Source organism: Geotrypetes seraphini, chromosome 3 (genome assembly GCF_902459505.1).
Source record: "Geotrypetes seraphini chromosome 3, aGeoSer1.1, whole genome shotgun sequence".
Classification (NCBI taxonomy): domain Eukaryota; kingdom Metazoa; phylum Chordata; class Amphibia; order Gymnophiona; family Dermophiidae; genus Geotrypetes; species Geotrypetes seraphini.
In genome coordinates, this window is record NC_047086.1 from 247,166,057 (window position 1) to 247,185,517 (window position 19,461).

The following is a 19,461-nucleotide window of genomic DNA, read 5'->3' on the forward strand; positions in this document are numbered from 1 at the left end:
TATAAGAGCAAAGATAATTGAAAAGAAAGAAGAGAAGTTTGCGACCTATGCATAGGTCTAATTAAAATTTAAACTTTCAGTTTTAGATCATGAGATTTAATGATTGATAAGTTATACTATCTGTATCTTGAATGTATCCTTATACAAGAAACTTTTTAAAGAACTTTTAAATTTTTCTAAAGAGGTTTCGTTGCATAAGTAAATTGGTAAATTGTTCCAGAGCTGGGGTGCTATAACTGAAAAAATAGTATATCTAGATCCTATTACTTTTAGAGAAGGGATAGTCAATAAATACTGTTCTATTGATCTAAGTGCCCTGAATGGAGAATACGGTATCAAGAGATGATCCAAGAATATAGGAGCATTAGATTGTTGAATTTTAAATGTTAACAATAAAATTTTAAAAGTTATTCTATGTGTGATTGGTAACCAGTGTGCTGTTTGTAGAAGTGGTGTGACGTGGTCATATTTTTTTGAATTAGTAATAATTTTTATTGCTGTATTTTGTAGTATTTGTAATCTTCTTATTTCTTTTTGGGTTATACCATGATATAATGTATTGCAATAATCAAGCCTAGAAATAATTAATGAGTGAATGAGAATATTAAGAGCTTCTGGTTTTAGAACTTTTGATAGTGATCTAATGAGACATAACTTATAAAAACAGTTTCTAACCACTGAACTAATCTGATCATGATAAGAAAGTTCCTGATCTAGTATCACTCCCAATATTTTCATTGTTTTCACTATTTGGAGTGGGAAACTATCTAGGAATATCTGTGATGAAAATTTAAGATAATTTTTCCATGGGAAAAAACATTACTGAAGATTTTGTTATGTTCAGGCTAACATATTATCCTTAAGCCCGGAGTGGTTCGGTGACCTGACATTCCACATCCCTGATAGTGGGAACTTTTGGGAGGGGAATCTTAGACCATTAAAACAAGGGTGGATGGTTCCCAGCCCATTGCCCAGAAATAAGAAGGGTAGTGGGGGTATTTAGTAGTCAGGTAGTCAGGTAGTCAGGTGGGGAGAACTTCCTGAAGAAACAGTGTGCTCAATACAATAATTTGGGCCAAGCCTCAAAAGGCGTGGAACTAAAGCCCAGGGCCAGCTGGTCCACAGGGGCTCTTGTATATAAGTTCTTGAAACCAGAATGCTGCCCAGAACTGTGCAAAACATGGCAGCTGAGTTGTGAGAAAGAAACCCTGGTTTAAAGGAAAATGTTTTGTTTGTTTTTTTCTTTCCTGATTGAAGCAAGGACTTGCTGTAAAAGGAGAACTTTGTTTGTGATAAACCTTTCCAAGCATCATCAGCTGGTGTGGCTGTATCAGAATCAGTGCAAACTGAACTGGATATTAAAACTTAGAACTGGCAATTATTGGTGGAGGATTTTTTTCCCCTTTTCCTTTTCTCTGCTGTTCTTATTCCAGAGTGGTCCTCCAAAGAGCACTAATACTTGCGCCTGGGGTGGGAGCCGGGTTGCCAGTGCTAGGCTTACCCCTGGTCCCGTCACAATACCCAAACAAACTAAACACCTGATCTGAATTAGAGAATGACACGGGGAGCGATCCCCGCAGGGAGCCGCGGGGTGGCTGCGGTTTGGCTGCGGGCTTTGGAGACTCCATAGCCAAATCGCCGCAGACATGGGGACAAAAGTTTTCACAGCCCACAAAAACGGTGAAAAGATTTGTCCCCGCAGGCAAATGTACCCCCTTCTATGTACCGCTATTTACCTTGTCTTCACCGTGAGTCTTTAGTTCGGGACCGGGTGTCAGATTTTTTCTGGCGGCCATGTTTGTCTCCGCGTGGTCTGTCTCCTCAACTCTCTAGTCTCTACCCGACTTGCACGTTGCCGCATTGACTCCGCCCCCTAATATACAGGCTCTTCATTGGTCAGTTCTTTTTGCTCAAAGAAGGGGACCAATCGCTACTGCCACACCTGATATTTAATGGGTTGTAGTGCAGCAGTAGCGATTGGATTTCGGAGCCGAGCCCAGGATTTGAATTTTGTTTGCAGTCGCTGCCTCGCTTGGATTCACTCGTTTCACTTCGTCAGGTACAAGTAAGTGTTCTCCCTGGCTGATTTAGATGACCACCCATGCTGCCGATGCTCCTTCCCGGGCTAACTCGCCGCCGAAAATTTTGTTTGACGCCTGCCTTTTTTTGCCAGCATGCTTTTACTTGCTTTGGGCCTTCCTCGTTGCCGGATCCTGCCTACTTTCTGTTTCCGGGAAGGCAGGACCCGGCAGTGAGGAAGGCCCGAAGCAAGTAAAAGCAGCAAGTTGTAAGCTTCCCTCCAGGCCGGGGCTCTATCGTATGCGTGCCGGCTTCCCTTTTCTTCCCCCCCTCCCAGGACGCTACTTCTGGTTTCGGAGGGAAGAGAAGGGAAGCCAGCACGCACACAATAGAGCCCCGGAGGGAAGCTTACAACTTGCTGCTTTTACTTGCTTTGGGCCTTCCTCGCTGCCGGGTCCTGCCTTCGCGGAAACAGAAAGTAGGCAGGTCCCAGCAATGAGGAAGGCCCGAAGCAAGTAAAAGCAGCAAGTGTAGTGGTATACAATTTGAGAAAAAAAAAAAACGCACGGACATTGGACCTGATTCTGCTTGCTCTCGCCACGGACACGGCCGACACGGACCTCAGATTTTTAAGGCGGTACGGGTTTAGATCCGCGAGGTCCGTGAGGTCTGCATTTTACCCCTTCCCCAACCTTGGTGCTTATTGTGGTCAGCCAGGAAGAATGAAATCAAAAAAGTTCGAGTTTAGTCAAGCTGTGATTTGAACTTTAGAGGCTTTTTTTTTTTTTTCATCCTTTAACTGGCAGGCAGAAGAATGCTCCATTTATTAATCTTGCAAAGTCTAATACAGGAAAAGCTAGAAGTGCATCAGGATTTAAGGAACTTGGGGTGTGCAAATCTACTTAATGCAGAGATTACAGTAAAACAAAATCACTTTTCTATTTCACTGCAGCTCTATGAGGTTCTTTTGCCCTTAGCTATAGTCAAATGATGGATAGGAATATGTTTATTTCATTTAAGTTAAGGGAAAACAATATTTTTTCTGAGTATCCTTTAAATAATGGTTCACAAATTAATTCAGCCTGTTTTAAGGCTGGGTTTTGTTTTTCATATTATTGCTTCTGTTTTTATAATCCTTAAAAAATAAGGGGCAATTTTCCAAGTGGATTCTTCCTAGTAGGCACCCTGAGACTGTACAGGGAACGCCTATTCTATAGCAGTGAATGGGCTCCCAGGTTCCATTACAGAATGGTAGCATATAGCCTTAGATTCAGGCGCCTTACAGTTAAAGCAGCCATAGAGCATGTCCACTTGTGGGAGAAATGATTTTATTTTCAGTTTAGTGATCAAAATGTGTCTGTTTTGAGAATTTATATCTGCTGTCTATATTTTGCACTATGGCCCCCTTTTACTAAATCGCAATAGCGGTTTTTAGCACAGGGAGCCTATGACATCGAAAGCAGTGCAGGGCATTCAGCGCATCTCCCTGCGCTAAAAACCGCTATTGCGATTTAGTAAAAGGGGAGGGGGGTATATTTGTCTATTTTTGTATAGTTGTTCCTGATGTGTCATTGCATAAAATCATCTGCCTTGATCTCTTTGAAAACCTGCGGAATATATATGGGGTGGGGGAAGATTAGTGATAGAAAAATTGTATGGAAAATGACTATTTTCAATTTAGTGATCAAAATGTGTCAGTTTTGAGAATTTATATCAGTTATCTATATTTTGCATTATATTTGTCTATTTTTCTATAGTTGTTTCTGAAGTGACATTGCATATTTTAGTCATCTGTCTTGACCTCTTTGAAAAATGAAACAAATATTAATTAATATTTTCTCTGCATACAGTGTGCTTTGTGTTTCTTTTAATTTTGTGGTTACCATAATGAATTAATATTATATATAGTAGTGTACATGAAAAATGAATGGAAGAAATTGCATTACAATTAGTACTATTTACTATTATGATGGGGATGGGGGTCAGGGGTGGAGATTGGCCTGGGAAACTTGGTTGAGAGAAACACTGGTCTAGGTGACTATGGACTTCACTCAGTAAGGGCCCCTTTTACAAAGCCACAGTAGCGATTCTCCCTTGGCAAATGCACCAAAGTCCATTTGCTGTGGCACAATTGCACGAATGCATGCCCTTAAAAATCAGATTTCATGATAGCAGGTTTGCATTTGTGCAGATGATTTGTTGTTCATCCACGGGTTAAAAAATAAGGACAATTAAAAGTACAGGTTGTGTTTTGTTTTTGTATAGTTAACTAAGTTGTAAAGTTGTAAAGAATGTTTCCTTTATACGTTAATAAAGATAAGTATATAAAATCATACCTGTTTGAGGCTTTTATGCATGCTGCGGTGACGGTGACGGGGCGGTGAATGGGATGGCAGTGGCGGTGACGGGGCGGTGAAAGGGATGGCGGTGACGGGGCGGTGCAGAGGATAGTCGACCGGGGACGGGGCGGTGACGGGGACAAATTTTTTCCCCGTGTCATTCTCTAATCTGAATGCACATCCCTAATAAACAGTGGAATTTGTAAATGAAATCCAAGGGTAAAGAACAATTTTCAAATAGGCACTACATGTATACTGAAATGCCAGCAATACATGCTTGGACAACCACAGTGGAGATGTATTGGGGACATTTTAGAGGTTTCCTAGAAATGGCATGCAAAGCCCATGGATGCCAAGGGTTGTATTTTTGAATGTCAGCATTTGTACCTGCTATAAACCATGCACATATGTTAACTACATTATCCGGTGCTGATAAGAAAACTTGATTGCAGCTTGTCTGATTTTCTCTCTAAAATACTGTTATTTTTCTCCCTTTAACCATCTTTATCCTTTACCTTTTTGTCCTTCCTCTTCTGTCTTTCTCGTCCTCATTCTCTTTTATCCAGTCATTAACAATTCCTGTTGCTGTCTGTAGTTGTCTATATGTACAAAAAAAGAGATTAGGTTCTTACCTTTTTTATATCTTTTCTAGTAGATAGGTGTGCCATTCTGGAAAAGCGAGTTATATCACTGTGCTTGTGAGCCTTGCAGAAGGAATGCACACCAGATTTTGAATCCCTCCTACTTCACAGAGGGTTCTGCTGCCCCCTACAGCTAACTCCAAAGCAGGCAATAGCTCCTTCTAGAAACTGATGTGAAGTAGGGGTATGGAGAAACACCCCAAAGAACAAATCTGCTCTGTTCTGAAATTATAACAAATGTGTTAAACATTGAACAACCAAAAAGCAGTTACTTACCATAACAGGTGTTATCCGGGGACAGCAGGCAGATATTCTCACATGTAGGTGACATCATTCACGGAGGCCGATACATACAGTTGGGGGAGGGTACCCACTCACATACTGGTGTGGTAAGTAACCATCCTGGTGGGGTAACTTGCCACTCCATTTCTGAGTCTGAGGTAAGTACACACATGGCAAACAGTACTGTAGGAACCACACTAACTCAGGCGGGAAAATCGCCATGGAGACCTAGCAAACATAAAGTATGGAGGGCTATGTATGTTAATGCTCACAGTTTAGGCAATAAAATTCTGGAATTGGAAACGGAAATGAGGAACACCGACCTAGATGTGGTAGCAATATCTGAGACCTGGTTCACGGATTCCCATGGTGGGATATGGCTATACCGGGATACAACTTACTTCGTCGAGACAGATAGGGCAAAACAGAAGGAGGGGTAGCACTATACACTAAAGAGGACATCAAAGTTACCATGATCGCAGACGTCAAGTACATCGGGGAATCCCTTTGGGTGAACCTGGCCAGGGGGAATGACAAATGCCTGTATCTTGGTGTTGTATACAGACCTCCAAGACAACAGAAAAACATAGATATAGAACTAATCGAAGACATAGAGACCATCACTCTACGTGGAGACACGGTGTTGTTAGGGGACTTCAATATGCCTGATGCAGATTGGAACAAACTTTCCGCTACGACCAGCAGCAGCAGAAGGCTACAAACCTCCATAAAGGGAGCACAACTCAAACAGATGGTATTGGAGCCCACTAGGGACCTGGTACTCACCAACGGAGAAAGTGTCACAGAGGTTTCGGTAGGCGATACGTTGGCCTCCAGTGACCACAACATGGTGTGGTTTCACCTCAGGAAAGGAATCACTAGATCTAACACATCCACAAAGGTCCTCAACTTTAAGGGCACTAACTTCAAAAGCATGGGTGATTTCGTCTATCGTGCGCTGCAAAACCAGGCCGCAACAGATAATGTAGAGGTAATGAGGTCAGCTCTGAAATCTACCCTATACGAAGCAACTAACCTCTATATAAAAACAGTAAGTAAACGGCGGAGGAACAATAAACCTCAGTGGTCCTCTGCGGAGATCTCGGACCTCGTAAAAAAGAAGAAAAGAGCATTTATCTCCTGCAAACAATCAGAAAAATGAGAGACTAAAGAAGACTAACTGGCCAAGTCTAGAGCTGTCAAACAGCAGTCAGAGAGGCCAAACTCCGGATGGAAGAGAATCTAGCAAAGAATATTAAAAAGGGGGATAAATCCTTCTTCAGTTATATTAGTGACAGAAAAAGGAACACAGATGGGATAGTGCACCTTAGGAAACCTGACGGGAATTATGTAGAATCGGACTCTGATAAAGCCGAACTACTAAATGAATACTTCTGCTCAGTCTTTACCTGCGAGGTGCCAGGATCCGGTCCGCAGCTGCAGACAAGGGAAAGCTCGGAAGACCCGTTTTGAGATTTTGAGTTTACGTCCAGCAGCGTCTACTATGAACTTTCAAAGCTCAAAGTGAACAAAGCCATGGGACCAGACAAACTACATCCCAGTGTGCTTAGGGAGTTGAGAGATGAGCTGGTGGAACCGTTATCCGCGCTCTTCAATCTTTCCCTAAGTAAAGGAAGAGTCCCTTTGGACTGGAAAACAGCTAATGTCATTCCGCTCCACAAAAAGGGATGCAGGACCGGTGAGTAAAATTATGGAAACACTACTCAAACACAAATTAGATATGATCCTGAACGATGAGAATCTATGAGATCCCCATCAACATGGATTTACAAAGGGAAGGTCCTGCCAATCCAATCTGATCAGCTTCTTTAACTGGGTAACGAAAAAGTTGGATATGGGGGAGTCCCTGGACGTCGTGTACTTGGACTTCAGTAAGGCTTTTGATAGTGTCCCACACCGCAGGTTATTAAGCAAGATGAGTTCGATGGGATTAGGAGAAACATTAACTGCATGGGTAAAAGACTGGCTCAGAGGTAGGCTTCAGAGGGTGGTGGTGAATGGTACTCTCTCCGAAACGTCGGAAGTGATCAGTGGAGTACCACAGGGCTTGGTCTTGGGTCTGGGCTCGGTCTTGGGTCCGATCCTATTTAATATCTTCATAAGGGACCTGGCTTAGGGGCTGCGAGGTAAAATTACATTATTCGCCGATGACGCCAAACTATGCAACATAGTAAGCAAAAGCACAGTACCCGACTGTATGACGCAGGACCTACTCTTACTGGAGCATTGGTCCTCAACTTAGCAACTAAGTTTTAATGCCAAAAAGTGTAAGGTCATGCACCTTGGCAGAAGAAATCCATGCAGAACTTACACCCTAAATGGTGAGACCTTAGCAAGAACTGCAGCAGAACGAGACTTGGGAGTGATCATTAGTGATGACATGAAGACTGCCAATCAAGTGGAGAAAGCTTTATCCAAGGCTAGACAAATGATGGGTTGTATCCGAAGAAGTTTCGTCAGCCGGAAGCCCGAAGTTATAATGCCGTTGTACAGATCCATGGTGAGACCTCATCTGGAATATTGTGTACAATTCTGGAGACCACATTATCAAAAGGATGTGCTGAGAATTGAGTCGGTTCAGCGAAAGGCCACCAGGATGGTCTCAGGACTCAAGGATCTCCCGTAAGAAGAAAGACTGGGTAAGTTGCAGCTATACTCACTTGAGGAACATGATTGAGAGAGGGGAGACATGATTGATACGTTCAAATATGTTACTGGCTGTACTGAGGTAGAAGAGGATATCTTTTTCCTTAAAGGACCTATGGCAACGAGAGGACATCCGTTGAAACTCAGGGGTGGGAGATTTCATAGTGACACCAGGAAGTATTTCTTCACTGAAAGGGTGGTTGATCATTGGAATGGTCTTCCACTGCAGGTAATGGAGGCCAGCAGTGTGCTGGATTTTAAGAGAAAATGGGATAAGCATGTGGGATCACTTCAAGGAAGAAATTAATGGGTGGGTCATTAGAGTGGGCAGACTTGTTGGGCCAAGGCCCTTTTCTGCCGTCATCTTCTATGTTGCTATGTTTCTATCACTTTAAGCTTTGCATAGCTTCAAGACTACCTGCACCAAACATGCGTGAGTGCCTTTCCACCTGATGTTGGCTCACGGTTCCTCATTTCCGTAAGCAAGCTAAGAAGCCAACCAGGGGAGGTGGGAGGGGTGTAAGAATATCTGCCTGATGTCCCCAATTAATACCTGTTACAGTAAGTACCGTATTTTTTGCACTATAAGATGCACCTGACCATAAGACGCACCTAGGTTTAGAGGAGGAAAACAAGAAAAAAATATTCTGAGCCAAATGGTGTACTAATATATTTAATAAAATATACCAGGCCCTGTACCCAACCCCATACTGCTTGCCAGGCTCTGCACCCTGTCTGTCCCCCCCCCCTCCCTTCCAGGCTCTGTACCCTGTGCCACCACCCTGCACTGTCCCCTGTCCACCCCCTCTTGTGGTCTAGTGGTAGGCCAGGACAGGAGGGATCCATCTCAGCTGACTAACTGTTTTTTACACCTACCTGTACCTTTTTAAATCCTTCCCCGTACCTTTTTAAATCCCCCCCAGTACCTTTTTATTAATAATAATAATAACTTTAATTTTCTAGAAACAAGTCAGACTCCTGGATGGCAGAATACTGGAACTAGAAGCACTTCGAGCAGTGGAGGAGGAGGACAGAGAGGCAGAAAACTTCATGACAGAGGAAAACATTGAGGAAGAAGTCCAGGAGTTAGAGAAGTTCATTGAGGAGGCATACAGGGAGGCCGTGGAAAATCACAAACAACAGAGGAACTGCCAAGATACACCTACAGTGAGTGAGGACCACCTGGAGGACAACCACAAGGAAGAAATAGGTGACAAAGTAGCGAGTCCTGGAAACAGCGGAGGGAACCCACAGGAAGACGAGTCTGGCGCAATTTAACGCAAGGTTGAGGGAAGATGGAAGTACACAGAGGACGTGGACCTACATCTTGAGAGTTGGACATACACCAGGGACACGGACCTGCGGCTAGAGAGACAAAAGAAGATAGAGAGGACAGCAATCGTCGTGGGGGACTCCATCATTAGAGAAGCCAACTGCCCCATAGTGGGAGCAAGACAGGATCGGCTAGTGACCTGCCTACCGGGAGCCAAGGTAGAAGATATAGTGAGCCGCACTGACAGGATCATTGACAGCGTGGAAGAAGACGATACGGCAGTGGTGATCCACTTGGGGACAAACAACGTGAGCAACAGGAACTACAGCAGAGAAGCACTGAAGGACCAGTTCCGGATGCTAGGAAGGAAGCTGAAGACCAGAATGCCGAGGGTAGCGTTCTCAGAGATCCTGCCGGTCCGACGAGAAGAGGCAGATGGAGCTGTAAGCAGTCAACGCATGGATGAGGCGCTGGTGTGAGGAAGAAGGATTCCACTTTGTGCGCAACTGGACAATATTCTGGAAGAAGAGCAAACTATACAGAAACGATGGACTTCACCTCAGCGGAGACAGAATGAGGCTACTTACAAGCAACATCAAGAGTTAAATAGAAAAGTTTTTAAACTAGGAAGAAGGGGAAAACGACAGTCGACTAAGAGTTGATGGTTTGGAAAACGGTATACCCAGAGGATACCATGCAGGAAGATTGTGGGGAAGACTCATTGGATCATAGGCAAGACAGAAATCCTGACGGTTCGAAAGGGACACAAGAGGGAAGGAAATACAAGAAAGTAACAGGCAAACTTAAGTGTATGCACACGAACGCAGGAGCCTTAAGAATAAGATGGGGGAATTGGAAGTTATGGCACAAAAAGATAACCTTGACATCATCAGCATCACGGAAACATGGTGGATTGAGGAAAACGTTCGGGACACTGTGCTACCAAGATGCAAGCTATTATGCAGAGAAAGAGTAGGTCAAAAAGGTGGGGGTATTGCACTTTACATCAAAGAGGGAATTGAGTCTACTGGAGAAAACATGCCAGAAACAAAAAATAAGGTAGAGTCTCTATGGGCCAAAATTCCGGGAACAAATGGAATGCAAACGAAGATCGGCATCTATTACCGACCCCCAGTGCAGTCCAAAGAAACTAATGGAGAAATGACGGACGAAATTAAATACAACTTCAAGGGAGGCAACGCAGTTATCATGGGTAACTTCAATTATCCGGGGATAGACTGGAACCTAGGCAAATCCAGCTGCAGTAGGGAGACCAAGTTCCTGGATGCTGTAGGCGATTGTTTCCTGGAACAACTTGTCAAGAAAAATATGAGAGGAAATGCAATTCTGGACTTAATTCTAAATGGACTACGAGGACCGGCGCAAGGTGTAGAAGTAGAAGGGACGCTGGGAAGCAGTAATCGCAATATGATCCGCTTCAACCTGGACACAGGAGCAAAACATTGATCCAAAACGACAGACACGGCACTGAATTTCCGAAAAGGGAATTACGAAGGGATGAGAGTCATGGTGGGGAAGAAGATTAAGAAGAGGATAAGCACTCTAGAAACGCTATAGCAAGCATGGTTCCTTTTTAAGGATACAGTCACCGAGGCGCAAAATCTATATATACCGCGTATCAACAAGGGATCCAAGAGGAAAAAGAACAAGGAACCGGCGTGGCTCACTGTAGTGGTGAAGGAAGCAATCAGAGACAAAAAGACTTCGTTTAAGGAATGGAAAAGGTAAAAAATGGACGAAAACTGGAAAAAGCACAGACATGTGCATAAGGCGCCACAGACAGGTGCCATAAGGCGGTAAGAGGGGCCAAAAGATACTACGAGGAAAAGATAGCCAAGGAGGCAAAAAACTTCAAGCAGGGGGGCTGTTGGATGACCATGGAATAAAGGGAGTGCTAAAGGAGGACAAAGCTATCGCCGACAAACTGAACACATTTTTTGCATCTGTATTTACTGAAGAGGATATATACAACATACCGGAAGCCAATAGGCTTATTATAAGCATGAAATGAAGATGGGAAACTGACAGGGTTGACGGTCAGTCTAGAAGAGGTATGCAGGCAGATTGATAGGCTTAAAAACGATAAATCCCCGGGAATGGATGGCATCCATCCAAGGGTAATCAAGGAACTGAAAGGGGTTATAGTTGAACTGCTCCAACTAATAGCCAATCTGTCGATCAAAACAGGAAGGATTTCGGAAGACTGGAAAGTAGCGAATGTTATGCAGATCTTCAAGAAAGGTTCAAGGAGATCCGGGAAACTACAGTCTGGTGAGTCTGATCTCGGTGCCAGGAAAGATGGTAGAAGTGCTGGTAATGGACCACATCATTGATCACCTTGATGAACACAATGGCTTCAGCAAAAGAAGATCTTACTTATTGCACTTTTTCGAGAGAGTAAACAGGCAGATAGACCAGGGTGACCTAGTCGACATTGTATATCTGGACTTTCAGAAGGTGTTTGACAAGGTCCCGCATGAAAGACTACTTTGAAAAATTGCGAGCCATGGAATCGAGGGTGAAATACTCACGTGGATTAAAAACTGGTTGGCGGATAGGAAACAGAGAGTGGGGGTAAATGGACAATACTCGGACTGGAAAAGCGTCACAAATGGATTGCCGCAGGGTTCGGTGCTTGGACCCGTGCTCTTCAACATATTTATAAATGACCTGGAAATTGGTACGATGAGAGAGGTGATTAAATTTGCAGACAATACGAAGTTATTCAGAGTAGTGAAGACACAGAAGGTTTGCGAAGACCTGCAACATGATATAAACATGCTCAAGAAATGGGCCGTGACCTGGCAAATGAGGTTTAACATGGATAAGTGTAAGGTGATGCATGTCAGTAACAAAAATCTTATACATGAATACAGGATGTCCGGTGCAGTACTCGGAGAGACCCCCCAAGAAAGAGACTTGGGAGTACTGGTCGACAAGTCAATGAAGCCGTCCGCGCAATGTGTGGTGGTGGCGAAAAGGGCCAACAGAAAACAGAATGCTAAGAATGATAAAGAAGGGGTTCACAAACAGATTGGAGAAAGTTATCATGCCGCTGTACCGGGCCATGGTACGCCCCCACCTGGAATACTGCGTTCAGAACTGGTCGCAATACATGAAGAAGTACACAGTACTACTCGAAAGGGTCCAGAGAAGAGCAACTAAAATGGTTAAGGAGCTGGAGGAGTTGCCATACAGTGAGAGATTAGAGAAACAAGGCCTCTTCTCCCTTGAAGAGAGGAGACTGAGAGGAGACAAGATCGAAACATTCAAGATAATGAAGGGAATAGACTTAGTAGATAAAGACAGGTTGCTCACCCTCTCCAAGGTACAGATAATGAGAGGGCATCCTCTAAAGTTAAAAGGGGATTGATTCTGTACAAACGTAAAGAAGTTCTTCTTCACCCAGAGAGTGGTGGAAAACTGGAACGCTCTTCTGGAGGCTGTTATATGGGAAAACACCCTCCAAGGATTCAGGACAAAGTTAGACAAGTTCCTGCTGAACCAGAACCTACACAGGTAAGGCTAGACTCAGTTAGGGCACTGGTCTTTGACCTGTGGGCCACTGCTGGAGCGGACTGCTGGGCACAATGGACCATTGGTCTGACCCAGCAGCGTCAGTTCTTATGTTCTATACCGCCAACACCCGAAAAGTTCTAGGCGGTTCACAAAGTAAGTGGACTGAACGCGTGGAGGCAGCAAGGGCGGGCAGCGGCTGAGGAAGCCAAAGGGAGAGGAGGCGTTATTGCTTGCTTTTTGTTTTTGTTTTTTTTTTTCAGGTCGGAGGAGGAGGCAGGGCTAGCGACAGCGCGAAACGGGTGGCGAGAGGTAGCTCCGCCCACCCGTGCCGCGTCACAGCAGCGTCGGTGCCCGGACTCCCCCCCTTAAAAGGAGGGGCCAGCGGTGCTAAGGGTCCTCAGCGCGTGGAGGCAGCAAGGGCGGGCAGCGGCTGAGGAAGCCAAAGGGAGAGGAGGCGTTTTTGCTTGCTTTTTGTTTTTGTTTTTTTTTTTTCAGATCGGAGGAGGAGGCAGGGCTAGCGACAGCGCGAAACGGGTGGCGAGAGGTAGCTCCGCCCACCCGTGCCGCGTCACAGCAGCGTCGGTGCACGGACTCCCCCCCTTAAAAGGAGGGGCCAGCGGCGCTAAGGGTCCTCAGCGCGTGGAGGCAGCAAGGGCGGGCAGCGGCTGAGGAAGCCAAAGGGAGAGGAGGCGTTTTTGCTTGCTTTTTGTTTTTGTTTTTTTTTTTCAGGTCGGAGGAGGAGGCAGGGCTAGCGACAGCGCGAAACGGGTGGCGAGAGGTAGCTCCGCCCACCCGTGCCGCCTCACAGCAGCGTCGGTGCCCGGACTCCCCCCCCTTAAAAGGAGGGGAGCCAACGGCGCCCAGCCGTTCGGCGCGCGGCGAAGGCGAGCGGCAAAGGCGCTCGCCTTAGCGAGAGCGCCTTTGCGAAGGAAGCCTGTGAAGGAGCCCAGGCAGCCCAGCAGCAAATCTAACCCAACTTCTAACTTCTAACCTCAATAACTTCTAACCTAATAAAAAAAAAAAAAAAAATTCTATTCTCCTCTTATCACTCTTTCTCTCTCTCTACTTTTTCAGATAACTGCACGTCAGGCACCGCTCCCAAATCACCGAGGCTACAGGAATGGAGGCTACAGGAACCCAGGGGAGCTACCCAGTTTTCTGCATCGAGTGCCATATGTATGACTACCTCCCCTCCGGGAGGCAGGTATACATTTGCAATCGATGTCAGGAACTGGATAGTCTGAAGAAGGAGGTCGGGAGACTGCAGGTTCGAGTACAAGAACTGGAGGGACTGTGCACCCTGGAAGAACAGTGTTGGACAACCGTGGACACCGCCAGAGAGAGCCACATCGCAGAACAAGTTAGGGAGCTCGAGAAATTCATTGAGGAGGCCTGCAAGATGGTAGAGGCACAAGACCACCAGCACACCAGGAGGGAACCGACAGTTGGACGACAGGAATCACCAGACACCATGGAACTAGGACCTTGCGGAGGACCTGGGCAGGCAGAGGAGGAGGAGATCCATCAGAGCCAGGAGAAAGGACTAGCGAACTGCGCAGATGACACAGACCTGAGACCAGGGGCGGAGACACAGCAGAGCCCAGAGGACGGACAAACGGACTACACATATGACACAGATCTGAGACCAGAGAGACAGTTGAAGAAGGGGAGATCGGCTATCATGGTCGGGGACTCAATCCTGAGAGGAGTAGACAGTCATATAGCCGGAGGGAGAGAGGACAGACTGGTAACATGTCTCCCGGGGGCAAGAACAAAAGACATCATCAGCAATATCGAGAGGATCCTGGAGGGAGCCGAGACGGAGGAGACAGCAGTAGTGATCCACATCGGAACCAACGACATCAGCAGGAGAAACTTCAACAGGACTACACTAACTGACCAGTTCAGGACCCTGGGGAGGAAACTGAGACAAAGGACAAGGAAGATAGCCTTCTCAGAGATCCTGCCAGTACCGAGAGCGGACACAAAGAGACAGAGCGAACTACAATCAATTAACTTTTGGCTGAGGAGATGGTGCGAGGAGGAGGGCTTCCACTTTGTTAGGAACTGGACTACCTTCTTGGGGAAGAACAAGCTCTACAGAAAAGATGGACTGCACCTTAGCACAGCTGGGACGAGGATGCTGGCACGCAACGTCCAGAACGTCATAGACTTGGCTTTAAACTGAGAAGAAGGGGAAAGCCGATAGTCGACCTGACCTCGACACATCGGACATCAGTACCTGACAAAGGTACTGAACTGGGACAGTGTAAAAGAGGACTCGGGTCTGAGGGTGTATGGGTTGAAAAAGGACCTAAAGACGCATTGCAGGGATCGAGGGCACAAATGGACCAGGTAAGCGGCACCAACACAGAACAACAGGAAACAGAGGGGCAAAGTCATTGTGAAAAAGAGCCCAGGACGGAGTGGGAACTAGGAGAGCAGGAGGCGCAGGGGAAACAGGCAGAGGACGTCACACACACACAACAGGAGGAGGACGAAGCTCAGGAGCTGGCAAACCATGAGGGAAACTACAGGAATACCAAAGCACAAGGGAAACAAAAAGAGAGGACTAAAAACTGGGTCTTAAACTGCCTATACACAAATGCTAGGAGCCTGAGGGCCAAAATGGGAGAACTGGAAATCACAGCCAGCAATAAGGACCTAGACATAATTGGAGTCACAGAAACGTGGTGGACCGAGGACAATCAATGGGATGTGGCCATACCAGGGTACAAACTATACAGGAAAGACAGGACACATAAAAAGGGTGGAGGAATAGCGCTGTACATAAAAGACTCCATACCATCAGCCAGGACAGAAACAACAGTACGGGCGGATGGCCTGGAATCACTATGGGTTAAGCTACAGGGAGGAGCAGGAGCAGACATTAAACTGGGTCTGTACTACCGCCCACCTGGACAACCGGAAGAAATCAACCAGGAGATGGAGGCTGAACTGAAGCAGGTATGCAGAAGCGGAAATGTGGTGGTGATGGGGGACTTCAACCATCCTGGGATAGACTGGAGTATTGGGCACTCAAACTGCGCAAAAGAGACAAAATTCATAGAAGTCACGAGGGACTGTTTCATGGAGCAGCTGGTCACGGAACCAACAAGGGGCGATGCCACTCTTGACCTAATCTTCAACGGACTAGGGGGGACAGCAAAGGAGGTGGCGGTATTACCCCCACTAGGTAACAGCGATCACAACATGATCCAGTGCAGGCTTGAAATTGGATCATCAAAGGGGAAAAGAACCACAACGACGGCACTCAACTTCAAAAAAGGAAATTATGATGCCATGAGAAAAATGGTGGGAAAGAAGCTCAAAGGCAACATAGGGAAGAAGGAATCCGTAGAAAAAGCCTGGACCTTATTCAAGGAGACTGTGCACGAAGCACAAAGCATATGCATCCCCAAGCTTAGAAAAGGGTGCAAAAAAAATAGAACAAAAAACCCAGTGTGGATAACAAGTGCAGTGAAGAAGGCGATAAGCGACAAGAAAGCATCGTTCAGAAAATGGAAAAAAGACCAAACAGAGGAGAACCAAAAAGGGCACAAAGAACACCAGAAAGAGTGTCACCGAGTGATTAGAAAAGCAAAAAGAGAATACGAAGAGAGACTGGCAAAGGAAGCAACAAACTTCAAGTCGTTCTTCAGATACGTCAAGGGGAAGCAACCGGCGAGAGAAGAAGTGGGACCATTGGACGATGGAGACAGAAAGTGAGTTGTAAAAGAAGAGAAAGAGATAGCTGACAGGTTAAATGAGTTCTTCACGTCAGTCTTCACGATGGAGAATATAACCACCATTCCAGAACCCGAGGAGATCGTAATAGGAGACCAAGACGATAAGCTGGTCTATTTAGAGGTAAGCCAAGAGGATGTACTCAAGCAGATTGACAGACTAAAGAGCGACAAATCGCCGGGTCCGGATGGCATTCACCCAAGGGTACTCAAGGAACTAAAAGACGTAATAGCGGAGCCACTTCGACAGATATGCAACCTATCCTTAAAAACCGGAGAGATCCCGGAGGATTGGAAAATAGCAAATGTCACGCCCATCTTCAAGAAGGGCGCAAGGGGGGACCCGGGAAACTACAGGCCGGTGAGCCTGACCTCAGTCCCGGGAAAGATGATGGAGGCACTGATTAAAGACAGCATCTGTGAACACATCGAAAAAAATGGGCAGCTAAAACCGAGTCAACATGGCTTCTGTAAGGGTAGGTCATGCCTCACAAACTTATTGTACTTCTTTGAGGGAGTGAACAGCCAGGTGGATAAAGGGGAATCTATAGACATCATTTACCTTGACTTCCAAAAAGCCTTCGACAAGGTGCCACACGAGAGACTGCTTAAAAAGATATGGAACCACGGGGTACAAGGGGAGGTCCACCGATGGATCAAAAACTGGCTGGCAAACAGGAAGCAGAGGGTTGGCGTAAAGGGACACTACTCAGACTGGAAAGGGGTCACGAGCGGAGTTCCGCAAGGGTCGGTGCTGGGACCGCTCTTGTTCAATATCTACATAAATGATCTAGAGGCGGGAACTAAGTGTGAAGTCATTAAATTTGCAGATGACACCAAACTATACAGCAGGGCTCAAACCAAGGAAGACTGCGAGGATCTCCAAAAGGATCTAACGCAGCTGGAAAAGTGGGCCGAAAAGTGGCAGATGAGCTTCAACGTGGGGAAATGCAAGGTCATGCACGTGGGGAAAAAGAACCCGATGTTCACATACAAAATGGGGGGAACACCACTAGGGGTTAGTAACCTGGAGAGAGACCTGGGAGTGATGGTAGACGCAACACTGAAGGCATCGGCGCAATGCGCCACAGCCTCTAGGAAAGCAAACAGAATGCTGGGTATCATTAAGAAGGGTATTACGACCAGGACGAAGGAAGTCATCATGCCGCTGTATCGTGCAATGGTACGGCCGCATCTGGAGTACTGTGTCCAGTACTGGTCGCCGTACCTCAAGAAAGACATGGCGGTACTTGAGGGAGTACAAAGAAGAGCAACCAAACTGATAAAGGGAATGGAAAATCTCCCATATACCGACAGATTGAAGCAGTTGGGACTTTTCTCCCTGGAGAAGCGAAGACTTAGAGGAGACATGATAGAAACCTTCAAGATCCTGAAGGGCATAGAAAAAATAGACAGGGGCAGATTTTTCAAATTAAGGGGCGCCACAAGTACAAGGGGGCTCTCGGAGAAATTGAAAGGGGACAGGTTTAGAACAAACGCTAGGAAGTTCTTTTTCACTCAGAGGGTGGTGGATACATGGAACGCGCTTCCAGAGGCTGTTGTAGACAAGAAAACATTAAATGGTTTCAAAGAAGGTTTGGATAGATTCCTAGAAGAAAAAGGGATTGGGGGGTATAGATAGGTATAGACCATTGCTCAGGCAATGGGCCTGATGGGCCGCCGCGGGTGCGGACCGCTGAGCAGGATGGACCTATGGTCTGCCTCAGCGGAGGCAACTTCTTATGTTCTTATGAACATTTCAGTTATAATACAAAGTACTCAAGAAGGCAAAATACAATATTTAATTTATAAAACTACAGCATGAAAACTATGATAGTCATTGATCAGGTACCAAATTTTTTAACAAATAGGTCTTAACTGATTTTCTAAAAGTGCAATATGATGCAGTCTGTCGAATTAGATCATCTAAACTTGCTTGAACTTTACCTGCTTGATAAGCCAAGGAATAGTCAAAAAACTTTTTATAACAACAATACAGTGGTACCTCGGTTTACGAGTGCACCGGTTTGCAAGTGTTTTGCAAGATGAGCAAAACATCCAGAAAATCGGCGCCTCGTAAACCGAGCATGCCTCGATTTATGACCGCCTCCCCCCCCCCCCCGCGATCCGGCACCTTCCCCCCCACGATCCGGCACCCCCCGCTCGCATCGCACCCCCCCCCACCACGATCCGGCATGCTCCAGGCATCAACCCACCCACCCGATCACATTCCTTACCCCCATTTGCACCGGCACCAGCACTAACGCACAGGACATGCTGGTGCCGGTGCTCAAAGATCTGCCTCCTTCTTTGCGCTGGGCCTTGAGCATCGATAGTGGGCTGTATAACTTTCAGTTATACATGCTGTATGACTAAGTCTAAGCCGGCCCATGTCCTGCCCAACTCCTGCCCTCAACACTCCTCCTGAAATGCCCCATTTAGCTTTAGTCGTTCAGCGGCACTATGTAGGCCTAGGTCGTTTAGAAATACATTCAAAACCCGTTTTTAGTATCGGCTCTTGGACATATTTGGGAAATATTCGTCCAAGTGCCGATTTAGGCCAGTTTTTGGACGTTTTTCTCTTTCGATTATGAGCCCCTTAGCTTTTAGAAGTTCGCAGGGCAGACTTGTTCACAGCACTGTCCCAAAGATAATGCAGTTAACCTTAGTAGTAAATCAGAGCCCCTCCCTTCTCCACCTAATCAGCAGTCACAATGGCTGAAAACAAGTAAGTCAGAAATACAGGCTCTATACCAGATCAGTAACTACCCTAAAACATAGGATTTTAAACAGAAATTCATTCAACTTAATCTCCCCCTCATTCCCATCCTATCTTTACTTTTTTCTTCCCATGTATAGCTCACTTCTTCAACGTCCCAAAAAGTACCGGATACCCAAGTAATCAACCAATATCCTAATATCTCAAGATATCTGCCAATACAAGGAAGCCGGAT

General features: G+C 45.9%; 1 protein-coding gene across 4 annotated transcripts in view; it reads right to left on the minus strand.

Annotated features, from left to right (window-relative positions):
• ADGB (androglobin) overlaps window positions 1–19,461 on the minus strand; it is a 633,675-nt gene that overhangs the window by 381,923 nt on the left and 232,291 nt on the right. For all 4 annotated transcript variants that reach the window (XM_033939743.1, XM_033939744.1, XM_033939742.1 and 1 more), the window contains one exon: window positions 4,874–4,957. In XM_033939743.1, the coding sequence (XP_033795634.1) occupies window positions 4,874–4,957 (84 nt within the window). The remainder of the gene's footprint in view (window positions 1–4,873; window positions 4,958–19,461) is intronic.